General features: G+C 26.2%; 1 protein-coding gene across 1 annotated transcript in view; it reads left to right on the top strand.

Annotated features, from left to right (window-relative positions):
* Window positions 1-25,806, top strand: part of LOC100201155 (zinc metalloproteinase nas-11) — a 95,120-nt gene that overhangs the window by 48,961 nt on the left and 20,353 nt on the right. The window contains exons 4-13 of the mRNA XM_065813477.1: window positions 796-861; window positions 2,280-2,462; window positions 5,720-5,812; window positions 14,287-14,379; window positions 14,542-14,656; window positions 17,775-17,853; window positions 17,951-18,056; window positions 18,445-18,555; window positions 19,065-19,175; window positions 22,250-22,435. Coding sequence (XP_065669549.1) covers window positions 796-861; window positions 2,280-2,462; window positions 5,720-5,812; window positions 14,287-14,379; window positions 14,542-14,656; window positions 17,775-17,853; window positions 17,951-18,056; window positions 18,445-18,555; window positions 19,065-19,175; window positions 22,250-22,435 — 1,143 coding nt within the window. The remainder of the gene's footprint in view (window positions 1-795; window positions 862-2,279; window positions 2,463-5,719; window positions 5,813-14,286; window positions 14,380-14,541; window positions 14,657-17,774; window positions 17,854-17,950; window positions 18,057-18,444; window positions 18,556-19,064; window positions 19,176-22,249; window positions 22,436-25,806) is intronic.

The raw sequence follows: 25,806 nt of genomic DNA, 5'->3' as shown, positions 1-25,806 counted from the left end.
ACTCTGAATTTGCTGTCGATTCATATTATGTAGTATCCATACTATCCATCTTTAGTAACAACAAAAATATGTCTAGTTGATGATAATTAAAAAGTTAAGCATATAAAATTGGCATTTGGCTTGTGGCATGTGTCAAACCTGCTAATAGTAGAGGCTAAGAAAATGAGAGTTATTAAATTATGAAAATATTTAAAAAATTTACATATATTTAAGGAGAAGGTTATAAAACTGTTAGATTAAGCCCTAGATCATTAATAAATTAAAATAAAAAATAAGAAATAGAAAACAAATATCAAGTAATGCAAGAACTAAACCAGAGACAAATAGAAAACAAAAAAGCATCTACCAATGCTATAACTGGATACAAAATTTAAAGTATTAACAACATTTCAGTTTTAAAAAAGAACATTTATTAAATTTAATAAAGCAAAAACATAAAAAATTCATAAAAAGTAAGAAAGTTTTTTTATTCTTTTATACATTTCTTCTTTTTTTGTTAGTAATTTTTAATTCAACATTTTCAATTTCTTTTTTCCATATTACTCTTTCGAGAACACTTTTTTTTCTTTCTTTTTTAATTTCTTTTTTCCTAAACACTATTGCGAAGGATTGTGATTAATTTTTAAGTTTAGATTATCACATTAAAAAAAAAAAGTATTATTTTTATTTTTATTTTTCATTCTTAACATTTTTATGTTTTAAATTATTTTTTACATTATTCATTAATAATATTTTTATGTTTTTTTTGTTTTTTGTAATATTGCTTTATTTTTGTATCAACAAATTTTTGTTTAGATTTAGAAGAATATGAAAAGAAAGGAGATGAATTAAAGCAAATATTATTAAAAGATCCACATTCTGGTTTTATTTTCTTTATTTATTTTTTTTAATTGAATTTTTTAGAACTGTAAAACAGAAATTTTATGATTCTTATATTTCAATCTATAAAAAAAAAAACACTTAAATTCAAATAGGTTTTTTTTTGTTACAACAAAGAACATTTCATAATTGATATTTTATGCCCTAATTTCTTTCATTAAAGTTACTAAATTTTGTAAATATAAACAATAGAGTCTTTATGTTTTATAATAAAAGGCAAACAAAAGAGTGTCCCCCTCATTTGTTTATTATAGAGCACAACTTGGTTGTTGTTTTTTTTCCTTTAGAACACAACTTGGTTAGTGTGTATAAAAGCATTTTAGAAAAAAAAAATTTTATGGAACCCTTTTAATTGGAGACATATTTAAAAATAGTCTGTCACACTTTGATCATAACTTTTGAATAAAGAATCAACTGATTTTATCCATAATGTCCACCACCAGCAGATCAGCATACGTTTTTATTTGTTTTAAAATTTATTTTTTATGAACTAACTCTTCACAAATCAAAATCATCAGAAATAAAACTTTAGCTCATTGTTATTGAAAAAATCAAATGTAACATTTTGAGTTTTTTGTTTATCTGAAAACATCCAATGTACTGTAATGTACCAATGTATTGTAAAGGTATGTAAACAACGAATAATAATTATTAACACCTAAATACTTTCAAAAAAAGATTTCGATTGAAATATGAAATTTTGTACAAAATCTTACCAAAAAAACCCTCAAACCACATTGATAGTCATCAATGTGGTTATGTGGTCCTTGAGAATCACATAACCGCATTGACCTAAAATTTTATCATTATGTATTAACCTAAAATTTTATCATTATATATTAACCTAAAATTTTATCATTATATATTGACCTAAAATTTTATTATTATATACTGACCTAAACTTTAAAGGAGTTAATTATCTTATACGTTAGCACCTAGCCAATAAGTTTCAGAAGTATCTGAAGTAGTTTATGAGGTATCATTGGTTGTCAAGGATTCTGTGATTTAAAATATTAAACAAAAAGAATTAGTGCTGTCAATCGAAAAAAAAAAAAAAACTGTACACTTAGTTGTTATAGGAGATTTAACTTTTTTATTTCTCTACATTAGCCTGTTTAACTTTACATTATAAATAGATTGTTACTTCTATTACTTCTATATTATTGATAGATTAGCCCCACACCTTTATATTATTGATAGATTATTATCTTTATATTATTGTAAATTTAATTTTTAAACACTAACAAGTACTATTTAATAAAATGGTTTAATAGTAACAATGAAAGAAACACTAACCATAAAAACAGGTAGTTACTTAGAAAGTACAGTACTGAAGTAATTCTAAAAAAATCTTTCAGTTCCTTGAAAATATTTATTGATAAGATTATTTTATTTTATAGAGCGTTGGAAAATAAAACAAGACAAGATGGAAAACAGATATTCCAATGAATTAAAAGAGAAAATGAAAAAAAATGGTGGTGTCTTATCAACGGTTGATAAAGATCAATTTGAAAATGATTATGGAAGATTTAGGAATCGATCTTCTATAAATGCTTATGATCTTTTACAAATAATTAACAAAGGTATAAAAAAAAATTTTACATTTTGAAAATCTTTTTATTTTATTTTACTATTTATTAATAATTTTAATTATTAAGATTAAAAGATGTGTTACATAAGCTTTATTGTCATAGTTGAAATGTGAATGTTACTTAAGTTTTATTGCCATAGTTCAAATAACTGTAAATGCCTCATTTTATATTTAATGTAAGAAGTTTAAATTTAGTTTAAGTTAACTATAAATTTTACTCAAAAATTATTTGAATAATTAATTATTTTGAGACATCAACACCACAAAAACATTTTTTTTATAGTTCAAATAACTGTAAATGTCCCATTTTACATTAATTGTGAAAACTTTAAATATAATTAAACTATTAATTTAATTAAACATTATTCAAATATTGTGAAGAGTCTCTAAGAAGATTAAGTATAAAATCTTTTGCTAGAAACTAATAATACCTTTGATAGAAAACCATTTCTAATATCTTTTTAAAAAAAAGAGATTAAAATGACTAAAGTAAAATGGAAAAAGGCAATTTAAAATTATTAAAGTTATTTTCAAATAATGAATCAAAAATCAATTAAAATAGTTGATAATGTCTCATAAACTTCAAAAATATCTCATAAACAGAGTATTCAAAAATGAGGTGATTCAGTTCTTTGGAAATAATTTTTTTTTACCTTTTATTTGTAAAAAAAGAATCCATAAATTTTTGGTACTGGCACAATTTTACACTCAAGGTGGTTAATAGCTGCAATAGAGACCTATGATTGTGTTTAGGCATTAAAAGCCAACAGAGGAACACAGAATCTTAGGTTTTTTTCATGTGTTTGAAATGATTTAATTGTCAAGATTCCTGCCCCAGTAATTGAGAGAAATGTGCTTTTTGTCTATTCAGAAAACTTATTTTAGAAAATAGTAGTAGACAAATAAGTTCATACCAGGGAGTTGTGTTTCAGAAGAATGTTATATATATATATATATATATATATATATATATATATATATATATATATATATATATACATATATATATATATATATATATATATATATATATATATATATATATATATATATATATATATATATATATATATATATATATATATATATATATATATATATATATATATATATATATTGATGACATTATGCACAGAAGTGTCAAGTACAACATTTGGTCAAATTGAGCTAAGTACACAAAAATTGTTGTATTTTTCAAACGTTATTGTGCCCGAATATGGTAAGTGTTAATTAAATAAATTGTAACAAATCTACTAATCGTTTAAAATGTTACGAGTCTACTAAATTGTTATTAGTCTACTACTTTCAAAATGCTCCCCTGTAAAATCACATCTGTGGCAGTTAACACTTCTGTGCATAATGCCATCGATATATGTATAAATATATATATATATATATATATATATATATATATATATATATATATATATATATATATATATATATATATATACACTACTACAGTCAAAGAGGCTTCTTTAATTGTGGTTACAACTCTCTCCTAACTCTGTAACTCCAAGTTGACAAATTTTACTTTAGAAAAAAAGAAATTTTCAATTTATTATTGGTCAGATATTTTATATTTTTTCAAAAATATAAAATATCTGATCAATAATAAATTGAAAGTGGGACATTTATAACAATAATGTGCAAACATTAAATCTTATGTATTTACATTTAAAGTTTTAAATAAATGTTTAATTAAAGCACATTTTCGTGATGAATTGTTTGTTGTTTAATGAATTTTAGGTAAATTAACTTGTTGTAAATTTCAGGTAACTTAACTTTGTGAATCAAATTGTCTGTATACAAGGGAAATTCACTAAGTCCATTTTTGGCAGTATGGAGTTATTTATACCACTATTTAGTATTTTAAATTCTCTATCGTTTGATATACCACACAAATTTAATAAATCAATTATTAATGAATTATTTAGATTTTTTATTTCAACTACAAAAACGTATTATTTTAACTATTATGCAAAAACTTATTTTGTTAAAAACTTATTTGTTCATTGTTATTAAACTTATTTTATTATCTTTGTTAAAAACTTATTTGTTCTTTGAATATCTTTAAATAAGTTTTAGTAAATTAATTTAAAAGTTCTTCAAACAAAATTAAAAAGAAAAATTAATTTAAAAATTATTCAAACCAAATTTAGAAGAAAAATTTTGTGGCCTAAACCTACAATAAAAAAGTTGTTAAAATATATATTTAAAAAATAACAAAAAAAAGTTACCGAAACTTTTTATGGAATTCCTCAGAGTCGATTTATTCAATTAAGTCACTCTTGATTTGGCCTTGAGAATTTTTTTTTTAAATATATTTAAAATTCTTATAAACTTTTTTTGTTTTTTGTTTTTATTAATGTTTAATGTCCATGTTTCCACACTTGTATGGTTTGAACAGGTTTTCATAATACTATATTCTTAATTAAATATTTTTGAAGAGTTAAAGCTTTTTTTTACAACTGCATGCTCTTCCTGTTGTTAATCTGCTCTTCCTGGTGTTAACCTGTTTTGCAAATCAGTACTGAGTATTTTTGATGTGACACTACCAATAGAAAGATTACCTTCCAAAATTTATGAACTTATCCGCTATTAAATTAAGAATTTTAAAGTTTCCCTTGTACTAGGTAAGTTGTGTTCTCCATGCCTAAAAAGTCTTTATTAATTATTATTTAAAGATATGTTTTAAAAAACATTTTTTTGTATCTTAAGTTACATTTATATAAAAGTTTCAATACTAATAAAAATAAAATAAAATGAGTGCAGTAGTAGACTAATGGTATTATGCTCAGCTTGCAATTAAAAGGTTCATGGTTCAATCCACTATAAGCAAATAATGCGCTCAGCCTATTTCTCTGCTCAACGGCTTCATTTAATGTTTCTCTGCGCAGCGGCTTCATTTAACGTTTTTGTTTCAGAGTTTAGGGTTGAAAAAAAGTTTCAAGTTAAAAAAAATTTAGTAACCTCCTTGACTGTAGTAACCCTCTGGAGCATTAGGGAGGTGAATTAAAAATAATAATAATAGAATGTCATTTGTGTATAATTGTAGCAATATAACTTGTGATTTGGCGTAAAATATAATAATAAAAGTTTTATTGTATAGTAATACTATACAATAGTATTAAAATAGTATTATTGTTATACTTGTATATTTATTATACAATAAAACTATACAATAGTATTTAATGTTATTATTTTTGCTATTGTTCTTGTTTGTTATTTATATTATTACTCATATAGCATTTGATGTACCAAATCTTAAAGATGGTGATATGGTTAATACTGACTTTAATGTTAAAGAATTAAAAAATTTACATAAAAAAAAAGTGAAAGGTATATATATTTTTCTAACTTCTGTTGCTTGATAAGTGAAATTTAAGATTAGTGAATTATGGTTACATAATATTTATTTATGATTTAAGTTACATAAAACAGACCTGTTTTTATGTAAAAAAACTTACATAAAACAAGTAGGCGCAATATACAAGCTAACATGTTAGCTTGTATAATGATTGTTGAGGATTTTTTTTTTTTAATCTTTGGTAGTAGAAACATTGATATTATCTGGTAGAGCGTTCTAAGTCTTTACAAATTGTTGAAAAAGTTAAATTGAATTAGGCAGTTACAGTGCTTATAAAAAAAAATTTCCTAACGTGTTTTTTTGTGCTTGTGTGTTTTTGAAAGCAATCTCTAGCTCTGCAAGTTGGTGGGTACAATGCTTGTAAAATGTTTTTGTTGTTCTTTGTTGATAAATGCCATTTATTGTTGAAAGTATTTTCCAACACACTGCTAGACACTAATTTCTGTTTGTTTTACAAAAATAATATTTTGACTTTTTATTGTTTGTATTTTATTTTTATTAATCACTTTTTCTTATTTTTCTTAATTTAAGAATAGATCATTTGTTTAATTTTTATTACTGATTTTACAAACTAATAAGTGAATAAAATTATAGTATTCATAAATAATAATGTTAAATATATAAAATAATGTTAATAAATAAAATAATCTAAATAATAATACTCCAGTTAATGTTTAATGTTTAACATTGTTTTTAAGTAGTTTCTAGGCTTCTTTGAACATGTTTCTTATAATTAGTGATTTAATTAGCTAAAAGAGAATTCTCTAGCGTGAAATTGGCTATATATGTCTAATTTAATGTGCTTAGTTACTTTTTATGTGCTTAGTGATGATTATTAGTTAACTGACATCAGATTAAACTTTTGATTTGATATTGCAAAAATCAGGTGATACATTTAATTTGAAATTATTTTGTTTAAATTGTCTTTTTATATTTTCCAACTTTTGATTTTATATCACTAGAGTTAGCTTGATATATTTTAATTAAATTTATTTAAAATATTGAATATTATATAAAGGGCTACATACCTATGCAGTAGCTATGTTGCAGACCATGGGCTATGTAGTAGCTATGTATTACCCATATAGCAGGTAATGTAGTAGCATGCTGTATAATAGTAATGTATTGGGTGGCAAGCTAGACATTTCAAAGATAAGTGAAAAAAATATTTAGGCGCTTTAATAAAATAAATTTTAAATTTTGCAATGTATTTTAATAAATTTTTATACGAGAAAATTAGAAATAATCTTGAAAAAAGTACTTTTTAAAAGCAATACTTTCTAAACGATTTTTTTAAAAGAAAATTTGGATCTAATCTGGATTAAATAACACAGATTCTTTGAAGTTAATGATAAAAACTTTTTTTTTTGCTTTTTTACTACCAAAAGTTGTTACTATTATTATATCATTTTATGACAGAGTTGTATCAAATTTATTTTCAACATGTACGTTTGATAAACGTTCTTAAATCTTTTGTTTTATACGGGCTCTGCAATCATTTTTTTAAATCAATTTTAGTTTACTTAAATATCATTGCATTAATAAATTCGAATAAGAATGCATATAGATTGGAAAATAGGCTAAAGATCATATCAGTATATTTGGTTGAAAAAGCCTAAACTGTTTCCAGAAGTGAAAAACGAAGAATACATCAAACTATTATATCTCCCATAAAGTTGTCTTCTATTTCAAGCTTTAATTTTTACTGGTTCTTGATCTTTTAACCAGATTAATAAGAATCAAATGTGATATTTAATAGATTCATGGCCATAATAAACAGTTCAATGTTTAGGTATAGATAGTTTGAAGCTTTTAGCTGATCGAAGTTGGTAACAATTATTTTTTTTATAAGTAAAAAAATTAGTAAATGAAGAAGGTAAGGTTTTATGATGCTGTTTCCAAACAAACAAACAGTTGGAGTGTTAAATAAGGTCTTTTAATTTATGTATCTTTGATATGTAGTAGAGGATATTAGGATCAGAGTTAAAATGCTGAAAATAGATTAATTTTAGGGCTTTATTTTGGAGGTGAGACAATCTTTTAAATGTTAGAGATTGGGTCTGTCCCTATAATTGACAAGCATATCTAAGATGAGACTCAAAAACAACATGATATATGCTAAGGAGCATTTCAAAATTAAGATAATGTCGAATTTTGGCCAACATACCATTGGGCCTGCTTAGTTTCAGTGCTAAGTCTTGAAGATGGGATGCAAAACTTAAATTGGAATCAATTTTGATACCAAGATAAAATTCACAGGACCTATTTTTTGACCACTTAATCTGAAATTCAGGTGCTTTTTGACTTGATTTAAAGATAATAATTTCAGTTTTTTTGGAGTAGATTCGCTAAATCATGGTTAATATTTTTGTTTATCATTTTAAGTGATTTGTTAATTAAAAGCAGTTTGGTGTCATCAGCAAAGTGGTAAGCTTCAGAGAGATGTTAAAATCATTAATAAAGAGAAGGAAAAGCAATGGTCCTAATACAGAGCCTTGTGGGACACCATTTGTTGATTTTATTAATTCAGATTTCATCCCATTAATAGAAACAAATTGCGTTTTATTTTGAAGATAAGAAGAAAACCATTGGAGTGTTGTGCCTCTGATACCGTAGTACTCTAACTTTCTGATTAGAATGGAATGATCAACTGTATTGAAGACTTTCTGGAGATCAACAAAAACACCACATGCAAACAATTTATTGTCCAAAGCTGTTCTAATTTTTTCAGTTATACCAATTAGTGCATGTGTTGTCGAATGATTATTTCTAAATCCATTCTGATTTTTATAAAGATACTTGAATTTCTCCAGAATGTTGTAGAATCGATTGTGCATAGCTTTCTCAAATAGTTTGCTTATATTTGAGAGAAGAGAGATAGGGCGATTTATGTCAACTTGTTTCTCCGCGCAGCGGCCTTGTTTGTCATGGTTTGTGTTTTGGAGTTGTAGAGTTAAGAGAGGGTTATAATCACAATTTAGAAGCCTCCTCGTCTGTAGTGGCCTTCTCAGCTTTGGGGAGGTGAATTAACAAAAAAAAAAAAAGAAAATTAGAGTATTCCAATAGAGAACCTTTTTTATGTATTGGTGTCACTTTACCTATCTTAAAGAGATCTGGGAAAATTCCATTTCTTAATGAGTTATTCATCATAATGGATAGTGGCTTTGAGATTATGTTTGGAATAGGCTTAAGAATAAAGACGGGAAGGCCCAGACTTCTTTTGTTTTAAAGTTTCATTTTGAGACACAACACCTCAACTTCAGTCATTGGCTCAAAGAAAAAATAACTTTCATTAGGATTTTTTAGAAAGTCTCTAAAATCATATTAAGGGATAATATATTTTTTTATTAGATTCTCTTGGAAAGTAGCAAAGTAATTGTTAAAAATATTAGCAATTTTGATTGGATCAGAGATGACTTTATCATTTATTTTGAGGTTGAAAGAATTATTGTATATAGTAGGTCTGATGTTTATAGTTTTTCTTATTCCTTTCCAAGTTCTCTTAATGCTGTTTAGGTTGCTGTTGAAATAGGAAATATAATACATTTTTTGGATTGTTTAAGTAAGTTGCTAATTTTATTTCTATATAGTTTAAATTTAGAGTAGATTTCTAGTGGTAATATTGTTTGATTTAACAAAATGTAGTTTTACAAATGACATTTTTGGTTGAGATGGATTTAAAAATACCAGTGGTTATCCATGGTTTAGATTTAAGTTTAATTTGTTTTTTGTTAAAACATGTCTGTCTTGAACTTTTTCAAATGTATTTGAAAAACTTATCATTGATTTATTTATATCCTTGTCTTTTATATGTACCTCCCAGTTCATACAAGATATGCCCTGTATAAAGGTGTCAGTATCAAAGTTTTTGAAGCATCTACTAGAGATTTTTATATTCTTTTTTGTTGTTGAGGTAATACTAGGAATACAGAGGAACTGGGTCATGTGGTCTGAAATAGAAATTGTTAGATTGCCAGAGATTGTTTTAGGAGAATAGGAGTTTACAAAAATATTATCAATGTAAATATCATATATATTTATATATTATAAATATATATTTGTAAATATCCTTGAAACATCATGCGCTAATTTATTCCAATGGTTTGCAACACAGTTTTTAAAAATGTGCTGACATTCTGGTTAACCTTTGATTAGTTGGGGTTTTAAACAGGTCATTTTTAATTATATGCTGAGTTTGATAAGAAATCTTAAACGCACCAACATTTTGGTTTTAAACAACTTCCTAGTTTCTTCAAAAGCAGTTCTTTGTGACAGGACCTGATGGTTGTATTATAGTTTTAAATTTATTAAAGAAATAAATTATTTAAAACTATAATTCTTTGGTAATATAAACAAAACAAGTTATTTGCTATGCACATAACTTGATTTGTTTAAATTACCTGATTATTAAATTTACTTGTTTTCTTCACACCAAGTAAATTTATTTTATGCCTCATCAATAAAAACAAATTTTTACTTTTTGCAATTATAATCTCATAATGATTTTTTTTATCTTTCTTCTTCTGGTGCCTAGGGCTGTACTGAGCCAAATTTGCGCTTAGAGCAAGCAAAGAAAACTGCGCCCCTGTCCCATGGAATTCATGGAATTGTGGATAACGAGTTCCAAAACTTGAAGAACTTCTTTAATTTGTCTGTGCAAGGGTTGATTGCTTTTATTTGGCAGACCATCTTGCGTCAGGAACTTTTTTATGAACTTTTCCTAAAAACATAATCATGAGTGGGGAAACCTTAGTAGCATGGACAAAAACAAGATTTAAAGTGAAAATATATATTCTCCATATAGAAAAAATCTTGCTGACTCACAGAATTGATGTGAGCTTGGATGCCATTGTATTTTTTAGACATATTGGCTCCATTATAGTAACCTTGGCCGCAGCAATCAGAAATCTTTAGACCATCATTCTCTAATTTTTTAGTGATCTCTATTGCAAGACCTTCTTCGATGTTTTGGTGAGATTCTATAAAATTCACAAAGTTTTCCTCAATTGTACATGTTTCATCATTAGTGTGGACTTACTAAATTTCTCAAGTCATCTGCACCTTGTGGGAGGAATTTGTAGTGAAGTCAAACTGAACAGAATAGTATTTATCTTTTTTGATGTTTGACAATATTTCATTCCTGACTTTCTGCCTGATTAACTCAATCAGCTCATTATGGGTTCGAGGAGAATAGTAGGGCGTTGTGGTTTTCTTTTGTTTAACAGATGCAATATGTTCAGTTATTAAAGAATAATAATGGTTTATCAACTTTATCAAGTTCAGAAAAATTCCATTGTTTTGTTGACCAATGACTTCTGTTGTGTCCCGAAGGGCAAGATTGTTTTTTTCACAGAACAAAATTGTATCAATCGCTTTCAAGATATCTGTTCACTTTTTCATTTCTCCATTAATAAATTTATGCAGATCAGAATCCATAGTGTTCCTTCTTTTAGGTTTTTTTCAAGAGTTTTCCAATCAGAATAGCATCTTTGGTGTTTATTGCTGTTTTCATGTTCGAGGATTCTTGGATTTAGTTTTTCCACTCACAATATCCTTTTGAAATTTCTAAAAAATTGTTGGTTTTTGTTGTTGAAAAAACAAAAAACAAAACAATCTTTTTTATTGCTGTACAGCAACCAATGGCAAAAAAAATTTTGACCATTGGAATTCATTTTTTCATACCATATATTCATATGACCCATAATGAATCAATAAAAAATTTTGTCCATTACTTTTCTCCTGAAGTCGGTGGAATATCTGATATTTCTGAATGAATTTCATTTTCTTATCAACATCGAAGGTACCTTCATAATTATTTGTTTCCAAGTGATAATTATATTCTTAATTTATTTTTAGGGGAATTTTGTGTACAGCTCTATTGGCCCTGCTCTTAGTATGGTTCTACTGGCACCCCTAATATCTTAAGGGTGCCAGTAGAAACAAGCCAAGCAAGTGTTGTGACTTGCAGTGCGTGTTGAGTGAGGCTTTTAAACTAGCCTTTTAAAGCATGTGATTTGCTATGTGTGTAGAGCTTGACTGTTATGCTAGCCAGCTATTTTTTATAACTAAAATTCTATTAATTAATTCTATTAATATTCTTTTAAATTAAATGTAAAACAATGCAGAGCAAGATAGCCAACCTTGCCAGCCAAGCAGTTTATTGAGTAGAGATATGGCAGCATTTAGTCCCAAGAGGTTTTTCTGTTATATATCTAGTTTCTGTTGTCTAGCTTCTCATAATTATTTAGAAAACATATCTCTGGTAATATTTAGTGTAAAGTAATGTGAACCTACATATATGCTAACTGCTATTTCTTTGCGTAATTGTAGTGATATTGTTTTAATGTTTTGTTATGATAGATAGCTATACTTACCTTCCCGTTGGTGTCTATCGTTTAAAATGATTATAATTAGTTTCATTACTCTACCAAACTGCTATTAATCATGAAAGGTAATTGTGAAAAGCAACATAACATTTGGTATTACTATAAAAAAATGAAGTCAACATTTGGTATTACTATAATAAAATTTGTTTAAATCACTAAGTCTTTAGTGTTGCTAATAATTTAACTATTTAACTTTATATCATTTATATATTTTAAATAAATTTGTTTTAAAGATATATAAATTTAAGACTGTTTTTATGGATTCTTTAAAAGGTTTTCCATTGGCACAATTTTAAATATATATACTTTTATAAATATATATATTTTTTTATCCTTCTTAATCATTACCTATACGAAAAATTGAAGAAAGTTTCAAATAAACTAATTAGCTCAACACAAAATTAAGTCGAATGCAAAACAAAATATTATACGGATATTTACGCTAATTATTTTCAGCATTTTCAAAATATGGCCCGGATATCGCTAACATTATTATTATTATTATTTTTTTTTGTAAATAAATTTTCCCTCCATGTCAAATAAAAAAAAGGTGGTAAAAGAAGTTTTAGTTGTTTAACATAAAGAGAACTATTAGATTATTATATTATAAAAAAAAAACTCTTCAGCTTTTTTTTAAAAACTATTCATTATAATTTTAACAACATAGCTAGCATAAGCCCTCATATGTTACTATTAATTTTGAGATGAAAGTGTTTACAATGGTCATAAATGAACTGAATGAGCAATCAGTCAATGCACCATTTAATCATCTCAGTTTTGTTTTTCAATTTTTACTTTTAGAAGTTTTTACTTTTTAAAAATTTTTCAATTTTTAGGTCCTTGTTTTTTTCTCTATCATTCAGTGAAGTTTGGATTATTCTTGTGCATAATGTTGTATTTGGTGTACTAGATCATTTTTGAAAAAATTGATAAAATTTGCATTGTTGTAGGTTGGTGGGTTGGTTTAGGTTAGCATTTTCTCCTCTGCAGTATAGTGATATGGGGTTGTTACCATTAAAAATACCCTTAATTTCATTCTTTTAATGAATTTTTGGATATAAAGGTTTTATTTGGTTTTATATATTATCCATTCACTCTGTATTCAAGCCCAATGATAAGAACTTGTGTTTTGTGTAAAGCACAAGTTCTGGTCATTGGGATTTTGTGCGCAGGTAGTCTGATTTTTATGATAACTCTAAACACAAAAAATCATGGGTTCAAGTAAATCATCTATGTCAACAGCAGAATTAACTTATAGGAGTAGGTGGTGTTGTGCATTTAATGAGATCAGGCAGGAGTGATGAGGAGTGGTGTTCTATGAGCGACTAAAGATAGGCAAAATAAACATTAGTGATGAATTATTAGTAATTATTACAAGATAAGTGGTGTACTATAAGTGGCTAAAGATAAGCTGTTATTGCTGAATGTTACCAACATTGATAGATTTAAACTATGTATTAAACGAAAAATGTTTAATTCTAACCAAAAAATGATTAAGTGGTTTTACTGCATGAAAATGTAGCAATACCACTTGCAATGTTTAATAACATGTTGCAAACTAAGTAAAAAATAAGTTGGAATATCACAAAATGGGAAACATATCAAATTTCATCACATAACAAAATTATCATTAAAAAAATACTGCTTTATATAATTTAAATAGCTCGAATAAAAATTATTTGTTTTTTATTTTGCTGATTCAGCATTAAAAAATCAACTTACAATACTGATAGATTGTCTTGATATAAACTAAAAATAGTTATTAACTTTAAACATGTTTACAATAATTACAGTAAATCTGCAAAGAAGCAAAAATACGTCTCAAAAATGACTTTTATGTGCCATTCGTGGGAATAATTGGATTTTGAAAAAAAACATTTCTGTTTTAAATTAGTTCAAAATTTAATTAAAAGCTAGTTGGATGCCCCTTGGTGATCATTGGGACCTTTTACTAATTTTTAATTCATATATTTTGACTTGATGTTTACACATGCCTTGCACTTCTTCTTTGTACTTTTGCATTTTGACTTTCTACTTGTATTTCTTCTTAAAAAAAATAGGAAAGATTCGAACAAAAAAAGATGCACAGAGAGATAGAACATATTTGTGGACATCACGAATTGTGCCATTTGTAATTGATTCTATTTTTGACTGTAAGTATTTAGTATTTGACAATTTCATTTCTTTGAGGTCTTTTATTTCATTCTTATTTTACTTTTTTTTCATTTCTTTTACATATTTTTATTATTATTATTATTAACGCCTTTTATTATTATTATTATTAACGCCTTTTAATAATTGTATTATTTTTAAAGCAACTTCAGTAAATTTAATTATATCTGCTATGAAAGAGATTGAATCAGTGAGTTGCATACGTTTCAAGCCATATTCTTCAGAGACAAATTATGTTAAAATTGTTGCTAAAGATGGGTATTAGAAATAATTATTTGCTTATTACAAATGTATTCATTATGCATTTTTATTTTTGTTGTATTAAAATTTTATTTTTTTAACATTTTTTCTTTTTGTGTATAAATAATTATCTTGTTATTTGTTTTAATTTTTTGTTTTCAGTGTTGAAGTTTGTAAACATAATTTGTATTGTTTGAATATGCACAAAATAAATATTATACACATTAAGATTCAGTGTAATACCATTTGTATCTATACCTTTTTTTTCCACATAATTTTTAGTGCATTGAATGATTTACATAAAAAAGTTTAAAAAATTTTTGAAATAGTTGATGATAATTTTTAAAAAGCATAAATGATAATTGTTTTTATTTTAAACCTCAACTCTATGACTAAAAGAGTTGAAATGTTGTCACAAAAATAAATATCTCTAACACTAAATGTTACTTAAATATCTCTAACACTAAATGTCACTTAAATATCTCCAACACTAAATATTACTTAAATATCTTCAACACTAAGTGTTACTTAATTATCTCTAACACTAAATGTTACTTAAATATCTCTAACTAAATGTCAATAATATTTTCACTAGAATTATGTTACTAACACAAAATGTCAATAATATTGAACGTCTCTGACATAAAATGTCAATAATATTGAATGTCACTAACATCAAATGTCTCTAACATCAAATGTCTCTAACATCAAGTGTCACTAACATCAAATGTCTCTAACATCAAATGATACTAACATCAAATGTCTCTAACATCAAATGTCCTTAACATCAAATGTCACTAACATCAAATGTCTCTAACATCAAATGTCTCTAACATCAAATGTCTCTAACATTAAATGTCAATAATATTGATTTTTTTTAACACTAAATGTCTTTAACACTGAAATTTAATAAGTTTGTATCTAAAAAATTATCATCAACTTTTTTTTATTTTCATTATTATTATTATCAGATAAAAAAGTGAATTATTTATTATTATTTATTTTTGTTTATTGTCTTTACAATAAATTTAAAATAAATTTCTTTCAAAAGAGTAAAAAGTCTAAAAAACACAGGTAATACAAAATAATTACAAAATTTTAATTAAAACATGGTTTTACAATTACAATAACAATAATACAAAATAATTACAAAATTTTAATTAAAATATTAGGTTTTACAATAACAATAACCTCAAACTTAAAGTCAATGACAAATACCTATAAAAATTATTATGATCTCATATCATCTTATCAAAGTTTGCTTTAAATCTACAATATTACAAAGCCTCATTAACCTCTATTAAAATCTCAATAAAATACAAATCCTTGAAAATTTGAATTTGAAGGCTCAAAAAAACTTTTCTATGAAAGCATTAGACTGATCAGTATTACACTGCGACCATTTTCTATAAACGCATGTGGATTATGTCAAAAATCAAAAAATAATGAAAATTATTTTTTGATTTTTTGATTAAATCAAAAAATAATGAAAATTATCAAAAAATAATATCAAATTTGAAAAGAGGTCAATCATAAATGAATTAAGTTCAAAAGATAGCTGACTATTTTCTATAGACGCAGTTCACATTTTTTAACAAAACTATCCAAAAAAAATTTTTATCACATTTTTAGTACTTGATTGGACCTCCATTGCGCTCAATTGCTTGATAAATTCGTTTTGGCATACTTTCCATCAAGTTTTCCAGCACTTTTGGCTCCATATCCTCCCAGCATTCTGATACCGCTACTTTTAGCTCTGCCACAGAGTTATATTGCTTCTGGTCAGCATAGAAACGCCTTACAATGATTCTGGACTGCGAGCAGGCCACCACATTTGCTCAATTTTTTTAGCTTCAAACCAAGCTTTAGTCTTGTTACTAGTGTGAATGCTGGCGTTGTCTTGTTGAAAAACAAACTTTTTGCGTCGATATTTGTTTTTAAATGGAATCAAACATAGTTTTAGCACATCAATGTATTCAGAACTTTTCATTTTGCTAGATGTAAATGCTAAATTTAACTTTCTGTTGCACAAAACCCAAGCCAAACCATCAAAGATCCACCACCGAAATTCCTTGTTGAAAAATATTTGGGTTCTTTCCTCAAATCACGCCAGTAGCCACTAAAACCATCAGGCCCATCAGGATTAAACTTTTTCTCGTCCAAAAAAATCACCTGGTATTGAAAACAAAAATATTCAGCTATTTAGACATCTTACGTATTCATAAGAATTTAATCAAAAGTTTCTTGTTCCCAATCGCATGCCATGTTTTCGCAGGCGAATTCCATCCGCTTCTGTTTGTGAACGAGCTTCAAATTTGGTGCTTTATTCATTTTAAATTGATCGTACAATGTGTGGGATGTCTTTAATAACTTTTCTAATCGTCTCCTTGCAAACATTTAAACCCAAATCTGACTTAATTGTCTTAAACTTTTTGATAAATTTGATGCAAGTCGAACAATTCTACGTTTTTCACGGTCTGAAACCCTAGATTTCTTTGGTTTCCTCTTGATTGTTGCATAATCTGTTGGATTTTTCAAGAAATTGCGGATAACGTGATCTCTTCAATCTTATAGCAATTTCTCGATTTGGAACTTTTTCTCGATGATAAGCCAATATTTGACCTTTTTCAATATCGGTAAGGACCTTTCCTTTCGGCATTTGGTTAAGTTCAACTTAATTTCGACTCACAAAATAAAAAATACTACAAAATATAAGAAATTTGCTCGTAAAAACTATATCAATAATAAACTATATTATTTTAATACAATCAAGACAATTAATAATCAGATGCATAATGGATCATTGTTTTCTTACATACACTTATTCAAAAGTACCGTTAGAACAATTTTATTACCACTGTAACACTGTAAATCCGCTAAATTCTACATGCGTCTATAGAAAATGGTCACAGTGTATTCTATAGATTAATTTTGTACTTTTGTTTATTTATAATAACATTCAAAGATTTGTATTCAAAGAATGTTATTATAAATATAACAAGTTATATTTATAATAACATTCTTTGAATACAAATTTAATATAAATTTTATGTTCATAAATTATTGAATTGTTAATTATAACTATATGCATTAGATGTGTTAAGATTATTAGAATTTTTATAAATTTTATTTGTAGTTGTTGGTCATCTGTTGGTCGTTTATTTTGGATAGATGGCTTTCAAGAACTTTCATTAGGTTCTGGGTGCTTGTATAAGGTATTACTTTTGTGTTATATATGATTCCAGTTATTTAGTAGAGTGGAATTGATATATTTTCAGAAATTTTTTCGTGACTATGAGTTCTTTTAATTAGGGAACTATAATGCATGAACTGCTGCATCTACTTGGATTTTTCCATGAACAAACTAGACCAGATCGAGATCAATATGTTGAAATATTTTGGGAAAATATTATAGAAGGTAAGTTTAAAGTTATTCAAAGTTATTTGATTTTAAAAAAAATGATTAAGTTTTTTTTACCTGAAGGTATGTATTGCTATTTTGCTTTGTTTTTTTTTTTTTTTGTCATTTGTAAATTTATTTATTAACAAATTGCCAAAATATTCAAGCTGAAGTATTTAAGATAATTTTAATTAAAATAGTAATAATAAATAAGCTAAATTCTTAAATTAAAATTAAAATTCTTAATTCAAATAATAAATTTATATAAATGTATACCACTTTACCACTAACTATTGAAATTTTTTTTTACCTTTCATTGGTATATAAAAGATATTGGTAAAATGAATAACAACTTATTGATTTTTTTTTTCAATTCAAAAATAACAATTTGAAAGCTTTTTTATAGGACAAGAGAGTAACTTTGAAAAAAATGGTTATGACTATATGGATAGTCTCAATTCACCATATGATGTAACTTCAATTATGCATTATGGAAAGTTTTCATTTGCAAAGAATGGTAAGTTTTACATTTAGTAAATATAATTACTAGCTGTCAAGTTCTGTAAGGGATGTCCAGAGCAAAAAGACTTTCTCGTGGTAGGTTTTTTACTGAGCCCCTCCCTCCCTTTTATTAATTTTCGAGAAATGTAAAATGGTTTCACAAATTTTTTACTTCAAGAAAGAAAATTGTTTCTTTCATCAAAAGTGTTAAATACTAGACTAATTGATTACAGAAACATGTTAATAACAAATCTTACCATCATAAATGGCAAATGTCCTTTCTTCAGCTTTTTTTCTTTCTTGAATTAAAAAATGAAATTACAATGCTAACTTATAGTTACAACAATTAAATATTTGTATTGCCTAACTTTTTTATAACTTATATGGCACATGGAAACTTTTATTAATGTTAATAAAGTCAACATTCATGAAATTAATTTCGTCAAAATTTTAAATAAGGTTATTTGGAATAGTTGTTTTATGTTTTTTAAGATTTTTAATGATTTTTATGCTTTAAATATTTAGCGGAAAAGTTTACCATTATAAGTACCAATAATCCAGTGTTAGAACTTGGATCAAGGAATAATTTATCATCTTCAGATATCTCACAACTGAATACTTTGTATGATTGTTCAAGTATGTTTTAGTTATATTTCTTATTTTATAACAATTTTTTTTAGCAAAGAAACTCTAAAAGTTAAAAATTTATTGGAAAATTGAATATTAGCTTATTTATACATAAGTTAAATTTTTACAAAAATATAAATCTTTTAATTTATTTTCAAAAAAAAAGAAGTTCAATTTCTTATGGTGCTAGCTTTAAGAAATGTGTATATTTTACAAGGTTATCTTTGAATAAATGTTTATATTTTCTAAGGTTAAATTGGAATTAATGTTCATATTTTCTAAGGTTAACTTAAATACGTTTTTAGGATTAACTTTGTATAAGTTTTCTTATTTTGTAAGGATAATATAACTTCTGGTAAATGCTCATTTAACTTTGAATAGGGTTCTGAAAAGGTTCTTTAAATATAACTTCTGGTAAATGCTCATTTAACTTTGAACTTTAAATAAGCTTTGAATAACTTTTAAATAGTCATGGCACAGTGCTTTAGAAAATTTAGGGTTTGAAGCAAGCTCTCCGAATATTTGGGTCATCGGTAAGAAGGAGTGTCTGATCGCCCAAGTTATATGCTCTTCTGCGGTGCTTTGTGACTAAACTGTTAGGTTTTTTAGGAAATTATAACTAAAGGTTAACTTTATATATAAATTTTTCTATCAAAGAAATTTTTTTTTCCCTTATTAAATGTTATAAAATTTTCTCTGATTATTTTTCTTAATTACAACTATATTAATTTATTTGTTGATGCTATATTATTTGTTGATTCATTAGTTGGAGTTTTTGGTTCATTAGTTGGCGTTATAGTTGACTGCGAAGTCATTGGCAAAGATATTCCAATACAGCACTTTTCTAGCTTTTTGATATTTATGTATAATATTGAAAGCATTCAACTTTTGATAACTTCAGGGTGTCAGATGTCTATTTTAGCTTCATATTGCCATAATGATTTTAACGCTTTTTTTATATATATATTTTTCCCTTTTGCTTTAAAAGTGATTTTGATTCACTATTACTCATTAAAATGTTTTTACTATATTTAAACATAGTTGAATACTTTTCAATAATTTTTTGAAAATAAATTTGACAAAAAACAAAAGTTTGTTAATGTAATAATTAGTTATTGTTTAATTTAGTATTATTTAGTGTTATAAATATTTAGTATTATTTATATTATTCAATATTATAAAACAGTGAACTACCGGTGATTTGAACCTCATAGGAAAATGAAAAACAGTGAACTACCGGTGATTTGAACCTCATAGGAAAATGAAAAACAGTGAACTACCGGTGATTTGAACCTCATAGGAAAATGAAAAACAGTGAACTACCGGTGATTTGAACCTCATAGGAAAATGAAAAACAGTGAACTACCGGTGATTTGAACCTCATAGGAAAATGAAAAACAGTGAACTACCGGTGATTTGAACCTCATAGGAAAATGAAAAACAGTGAACTACCGGTGATTTGAACCTCATAGGAAAATGAAAAACAGTGAACTACCGGTGATTTGAACCTCATAGGAAAATGAAAATTTACTTCAAATAACTGAAAAATCTCTTTAAAGTGACTTATTTCAAGTGACTACCAATTTTTTTTAATTATATTTTAGGTGCCTCAAAAAGTCCTAACTGTCTTGTTACAGAGCACTAAGGAATAACATTTAACTAAGAAGTTCATGCCTCCTTCTTTACCAATAGCGGGAAAACATGCCCTGAGCTTGTGTTGAATCCTGGGCTGTTTGCTTCTGAGGCAAGCATGCTATTGCATCATGTCTGCTAAAATCGATTTTAACAAAAATAGAGAGTAAAAAGGAATAAAAATGGAACAAGATGGAATAAGATTTGTTTATAAAATAAACCAAACTTGACAGCATTGTAAATATCCATTAATTCATACTTTGAGAGGATCTTGGACAAATGGGTCTGCTCTCAACTTGCTGTCTTTTCCTCTGTCCCTGACTTTTCCTTGCCAGAAATAGTTTGAAAAACAATGTTATGTCTATTTTTCCACTGATCTAGCCACCCTTCTGAAGCCTTAAAATCTGTTATGTTGAGTTCTTTTGCAGAATCTAAAGCTTTCTCCCTAATAACGTGCTCACCAATTAGTAAATTCATATACAACGGAATCATGCTTTCCAAAACTTAACTTTTATCTCTTTGCTCCAAATTGACTCTTAATGATTAAAGTTTTCTTTACTTAATCCAATAAGTTAAAGTTGAGGAACACTAAACTTTTTAGCTGCATTCCTTTTAGAAGCAAGATGTTTATCCTTGATTGTCAATACTTCCTTCTTTCGCGTAGACACCATGTTAAAATTTTAAAAACACTTCAAAAAATGTATTCAATTTTTTTTTTATATTTTGATAACATTATTTTTTGACATATATACATACATATATTTTGATTACATTCAATAAAGTTATATTTCGAAATGCAATGCAATTATATCTTGAGCCAAAGGAAAACTTGATTAAAACTGAATGGAATGTTTGTCAAGGGGAGCAAAAAATTAAAAACGAAACTTCAAATAACTGCATGTTTGAATAACTGATGGATATTTGCATGAGTTTGTTAAGGAAAGTTCATGGGGAATGAAAATTGCTTTGAATAAGCAGGAAATTCAAATTGAACTTTGAGGAAATTCGTTCAAACAACTGAGAGTTTACTGTATTATTTAATATCATATATATTATTTAATTTATAAATGTTATATAATATTAAAAATATTTTTTCAATATTTAAAAATATAACTTTAGTTTTCTTGCTTTCGAGCAAGAAAACAAAGTTTTTTATTTAAAGTAAAAGTGAGAATATTAATTATAAGTAAGTGATTGGTGAATCAATTATACCTTGAGTTAAACATTAATGAGAAATTAATGAAGCAATCAAAAAATTTATTATTTGGTTAAAGAAATAATTTTATATGAATGTTGGGCAAAACAACTGTATATAAGTTGTAGACACAATTCATGTTATAAAACCTAGTTATATACTATATAATAAAGTATATAATTAAGATTATAATAAATTTTTATAAGTTGTCAATAAACATAAAAATAGAAACAGTTGTTTTTTTGTTTATTTATAGACTCTGGTACTGGTTGGAGTAATTGGTCAGATTATGGACCTTGTGATTCTGATTGCCAAAAAAAGCGCTCAAGATTTTGTATGAATCCAATTGATTCTTCTGCATGTCCCAATCCTGTTGTAGATACTTACAGTTTTTATGGTAGTGATGAAGACACAGCTTTATGTTCTTACACTGAATGTAATGGTAAAAAGATCTTATTTTATTTAAATAAAATTCTTTACTTTCAAGTTTCTGATTTTTTAGTTTTGCTTTTTTAAATTTACTACTAATTTATTATTAATTATCTTATCTGTACTATAGATAATAATAGTTGATGAGAAAAAAAAAAAGAGTTAAGTTCTCATAGATTTGTCTCTAATCAGTAGAATGCATGTTTTTTTTTCTCTAATCAGTAAAATTCATGTTTTTTCTTCTCTTATTAGTAAAGTTCATTAGTCTTTTTATATAATTAAGTTATTTGCATTAAAAAAAAAGTTTTATTGGGAAATTCATGACCATTTTGAGGCCCTCAAATCATGAAGCCTGGGTGCATTTCTCCCACTGCACCCCCTAGAAAACTGGTATAGTATGAGATTTTTACTCCCATAAAAATCTTTGCAGCAAAATGTATTTTTGCAACCAAACCACATTATATTTTATGAATACTTTTGAATGTTTTGATTACTTGTGGTTGCATGAAAAGCAATAAAGAAACAAGTATTTAAACAAAAATATTGAAACCTTTGTAATCTATTTATACTTAGCATTTAATAATATATAGCAAAATGTGCAACTTTTGATATGAGAAAATAAATTCCAGAAAAGTTTGGAAGTGTTAGGATCACAATGTTGCCGTAGGAAACATCAACCTAACTCTTTGTCCTAGGGGAATCTGTAGAGTTAAAGGAGATGGAAATTGCTTTTTTAGAGCAGTTTCTTTTATCATAACTAGAAATGAAGATGAACATAAGCCAATTAGAAACAAAGTTGTTAATTCTATATTTCTAGACAACTCGACTGGAATCCACTTTGATGCTGTGATTAATTTAGATGTGTTGTTTAATTTCAATTATTGTAATTTTTTTTCCACATTTACTGCATATATATATATATATATATATATATATATATATATATATATATATATATATATATATATATATATATATATATATATGTATATATATATATATATGTATATATATATATATATATATATATATATATATATATATATATATATATATATATATATATATATATATATATATATATATATATATATATATAGATAGATAGATAGATAGATAGATAGATAGATAGATATCTACCCCTTATAAATGAAGCACATCCTATTATATCCTTGTCAGTTCCCTATGTCGCATCTTTAAGCAATCTATTATTACAAACTATCATGCATCTTAATAAATAAATCTTTAAGCAATATTTAAATACCTAATAATTTCCTTGTGTATTTCGTTGCGCATATGGCTAGAAAATTTTAGCAAAACTGACTTGTGTTCATCTTTATTGCCAGTTTGATAAAATAGACTGCAGTTATATAGTTTTTTACACATGTTTATATATACTCATTCTATGGAGTTTCAACCAAAGACTTAGGTTAAATCGCCCAACAGCGAAATTTTATTTATTATTAATACCTAACATTTTGTCAATTGATTTAATCACTAAAATTTTTAAAATAATATTCATATTAAACAAAATCGTTTACTGCTTCTTACTGCTTCTTACTGCTTCTTACAGCTTCTTTACTGCTTTTTAAAAAGCAACAATCTTTAAAACGTTAACAAATATTGTCAAAAAACAACAAAGTTGTAAAAATCATAGTAGGAGTAAAAACTTAATATGAGATTTTTACTAAGAAGTAAAAAAAACGCGGGAGTAAAAATATCATACTGAAATATTAGTCATTCATTTTATAAATTAGTCACACTTTTTTACATTACTTTTATTCTCTTTTTGAATTTGGTTTTTTGTCAAAATGGATTTATGTCACTTTTCTTGACCATAAACTTGTTTAAATGCCTCAGAGGTTAATTTTAGTGCTCTCCCCACAGATTAAGAATTGTTAGACATGTCAATTATATAGAATTTTAGGTTTGATTCAATAGCCTCTCTTAGATTTTTTGACATTATGCTAAGAGTTGTTGGGGGCTCAACCTGAATACTTAACTTGAATATCATCAACAGAAACAAGATAGTCCCAAGAATCAGCATCAAAATTTATTTTTGTTATAGATTTTGGCTTAAACTTTGTTTTAAAAGTAATGTCTTCTTTCTATGCTCTTATTTTTAGGAATTTGTTGAGGGCTTGATTTCTTATAATCAGATTTTCATCCAGCAGCATACAGTACAGTAAATTTACTTGCAAACAATAATATGAGTTTCCTTGTAAGTTTTAAAAATAATGCTCTGAATCCTGCTATCTTGAAGCTTGACTAATTGAATGGTTTTATAAAGAAGTTAATATCTATGTATTTTCCAGAGCGCCTAACAGCAAACCACAATATACTTGAACAATATATTTAGTTATTACTAATAACTCAGGAGATGGTTTATCAGTCCTAACATAAACCATCATTATTCTTAGAGCCAAAGTTAGCCATCTAGCATGACAAACTAATCCAGGTTTTTTTGCGATAATTTTTCAGAGATTAAACCTTTTGAGATACCGACACAGTGCTTATAAAGCTTTTGCTAGTCTGTACTAAGATCTGTACTAATACTAAGATAAGCTTATAACTTCATTTTTATCAAATAACTATGAAGAGTTTGATTAGATACAGCCTCTTCTATGAAACCTTGTAAGACTTAGGGCCATTGGTTTTAATCATTTAGTTCACATATGTGACGCAGTGGGAGTTCAACTTGATGCAGCAAACATCCTAAAAGGTGCAAACTTTTTTTATGAATTTTTTTGAGTTTAACAACCAAACCGTTATCTGTGCCTGTATTTGAACTAGCGTTATCTACAATAACAGCTACTAAGCTATGAACAGTATTCTGTTAAAACATTAGCATTTGCCATGGCAGTAGCATTTGCCATGATAGGGCCAGTTCCATTAGGTATAACTACATGAGTCAAATAATTTTGTGATATCGGTCCATATTCTGTTGTAAATGTTAGATGATTTTCTTCTTTGGTTGAAGGAACAATAATAGGATCATTATCAGTGTTTAGTGTCTGGACTTTGTCGAATAAAATTCCGGTTTACGAAAAATTTCGAAAAATTTTCGATAAAAACTGAAAAATTCGGAAACGATAAATTATTATTTCTCGTTTCCAAGTTTTTTCGTAATGTCAGAATGAATAAAATATTTATAAATTTCTGTTCGAGTATTTTCAAAAAAAATCATTGTTTACAATAATTTTCATTTTTGTTGACTATGTTTTTAAATACATTTTACTTTGTTTTACCTTTAAATTTTACAACAAATTTTTTATTGTTTTTGTGTTTATTTTTATGATTTATTTTTATTTTATTTTAGTTAATAACTTTAGTTGAATTCACTTCTTAAGTTTTTTGTGGTAAAAAATAAAACTTGATGTAATC

The sequence above is a fragment of the Hydra vulgaris genome, chromosome 12 (assembly GCF_038396675.1).
Source record: "Hydra vulgaris chromosome 12, alternate assembly HydraT2T_AEP".
NCBI lineage: Eukaryota > Metazoa > Cnidaria > Hydrozoa > Anthoathecata > Hydridae > Hydra > Hydra vulgaris.
This window is presented reverse-complemented; position numbering and strand designations above follow the sequence as displayed.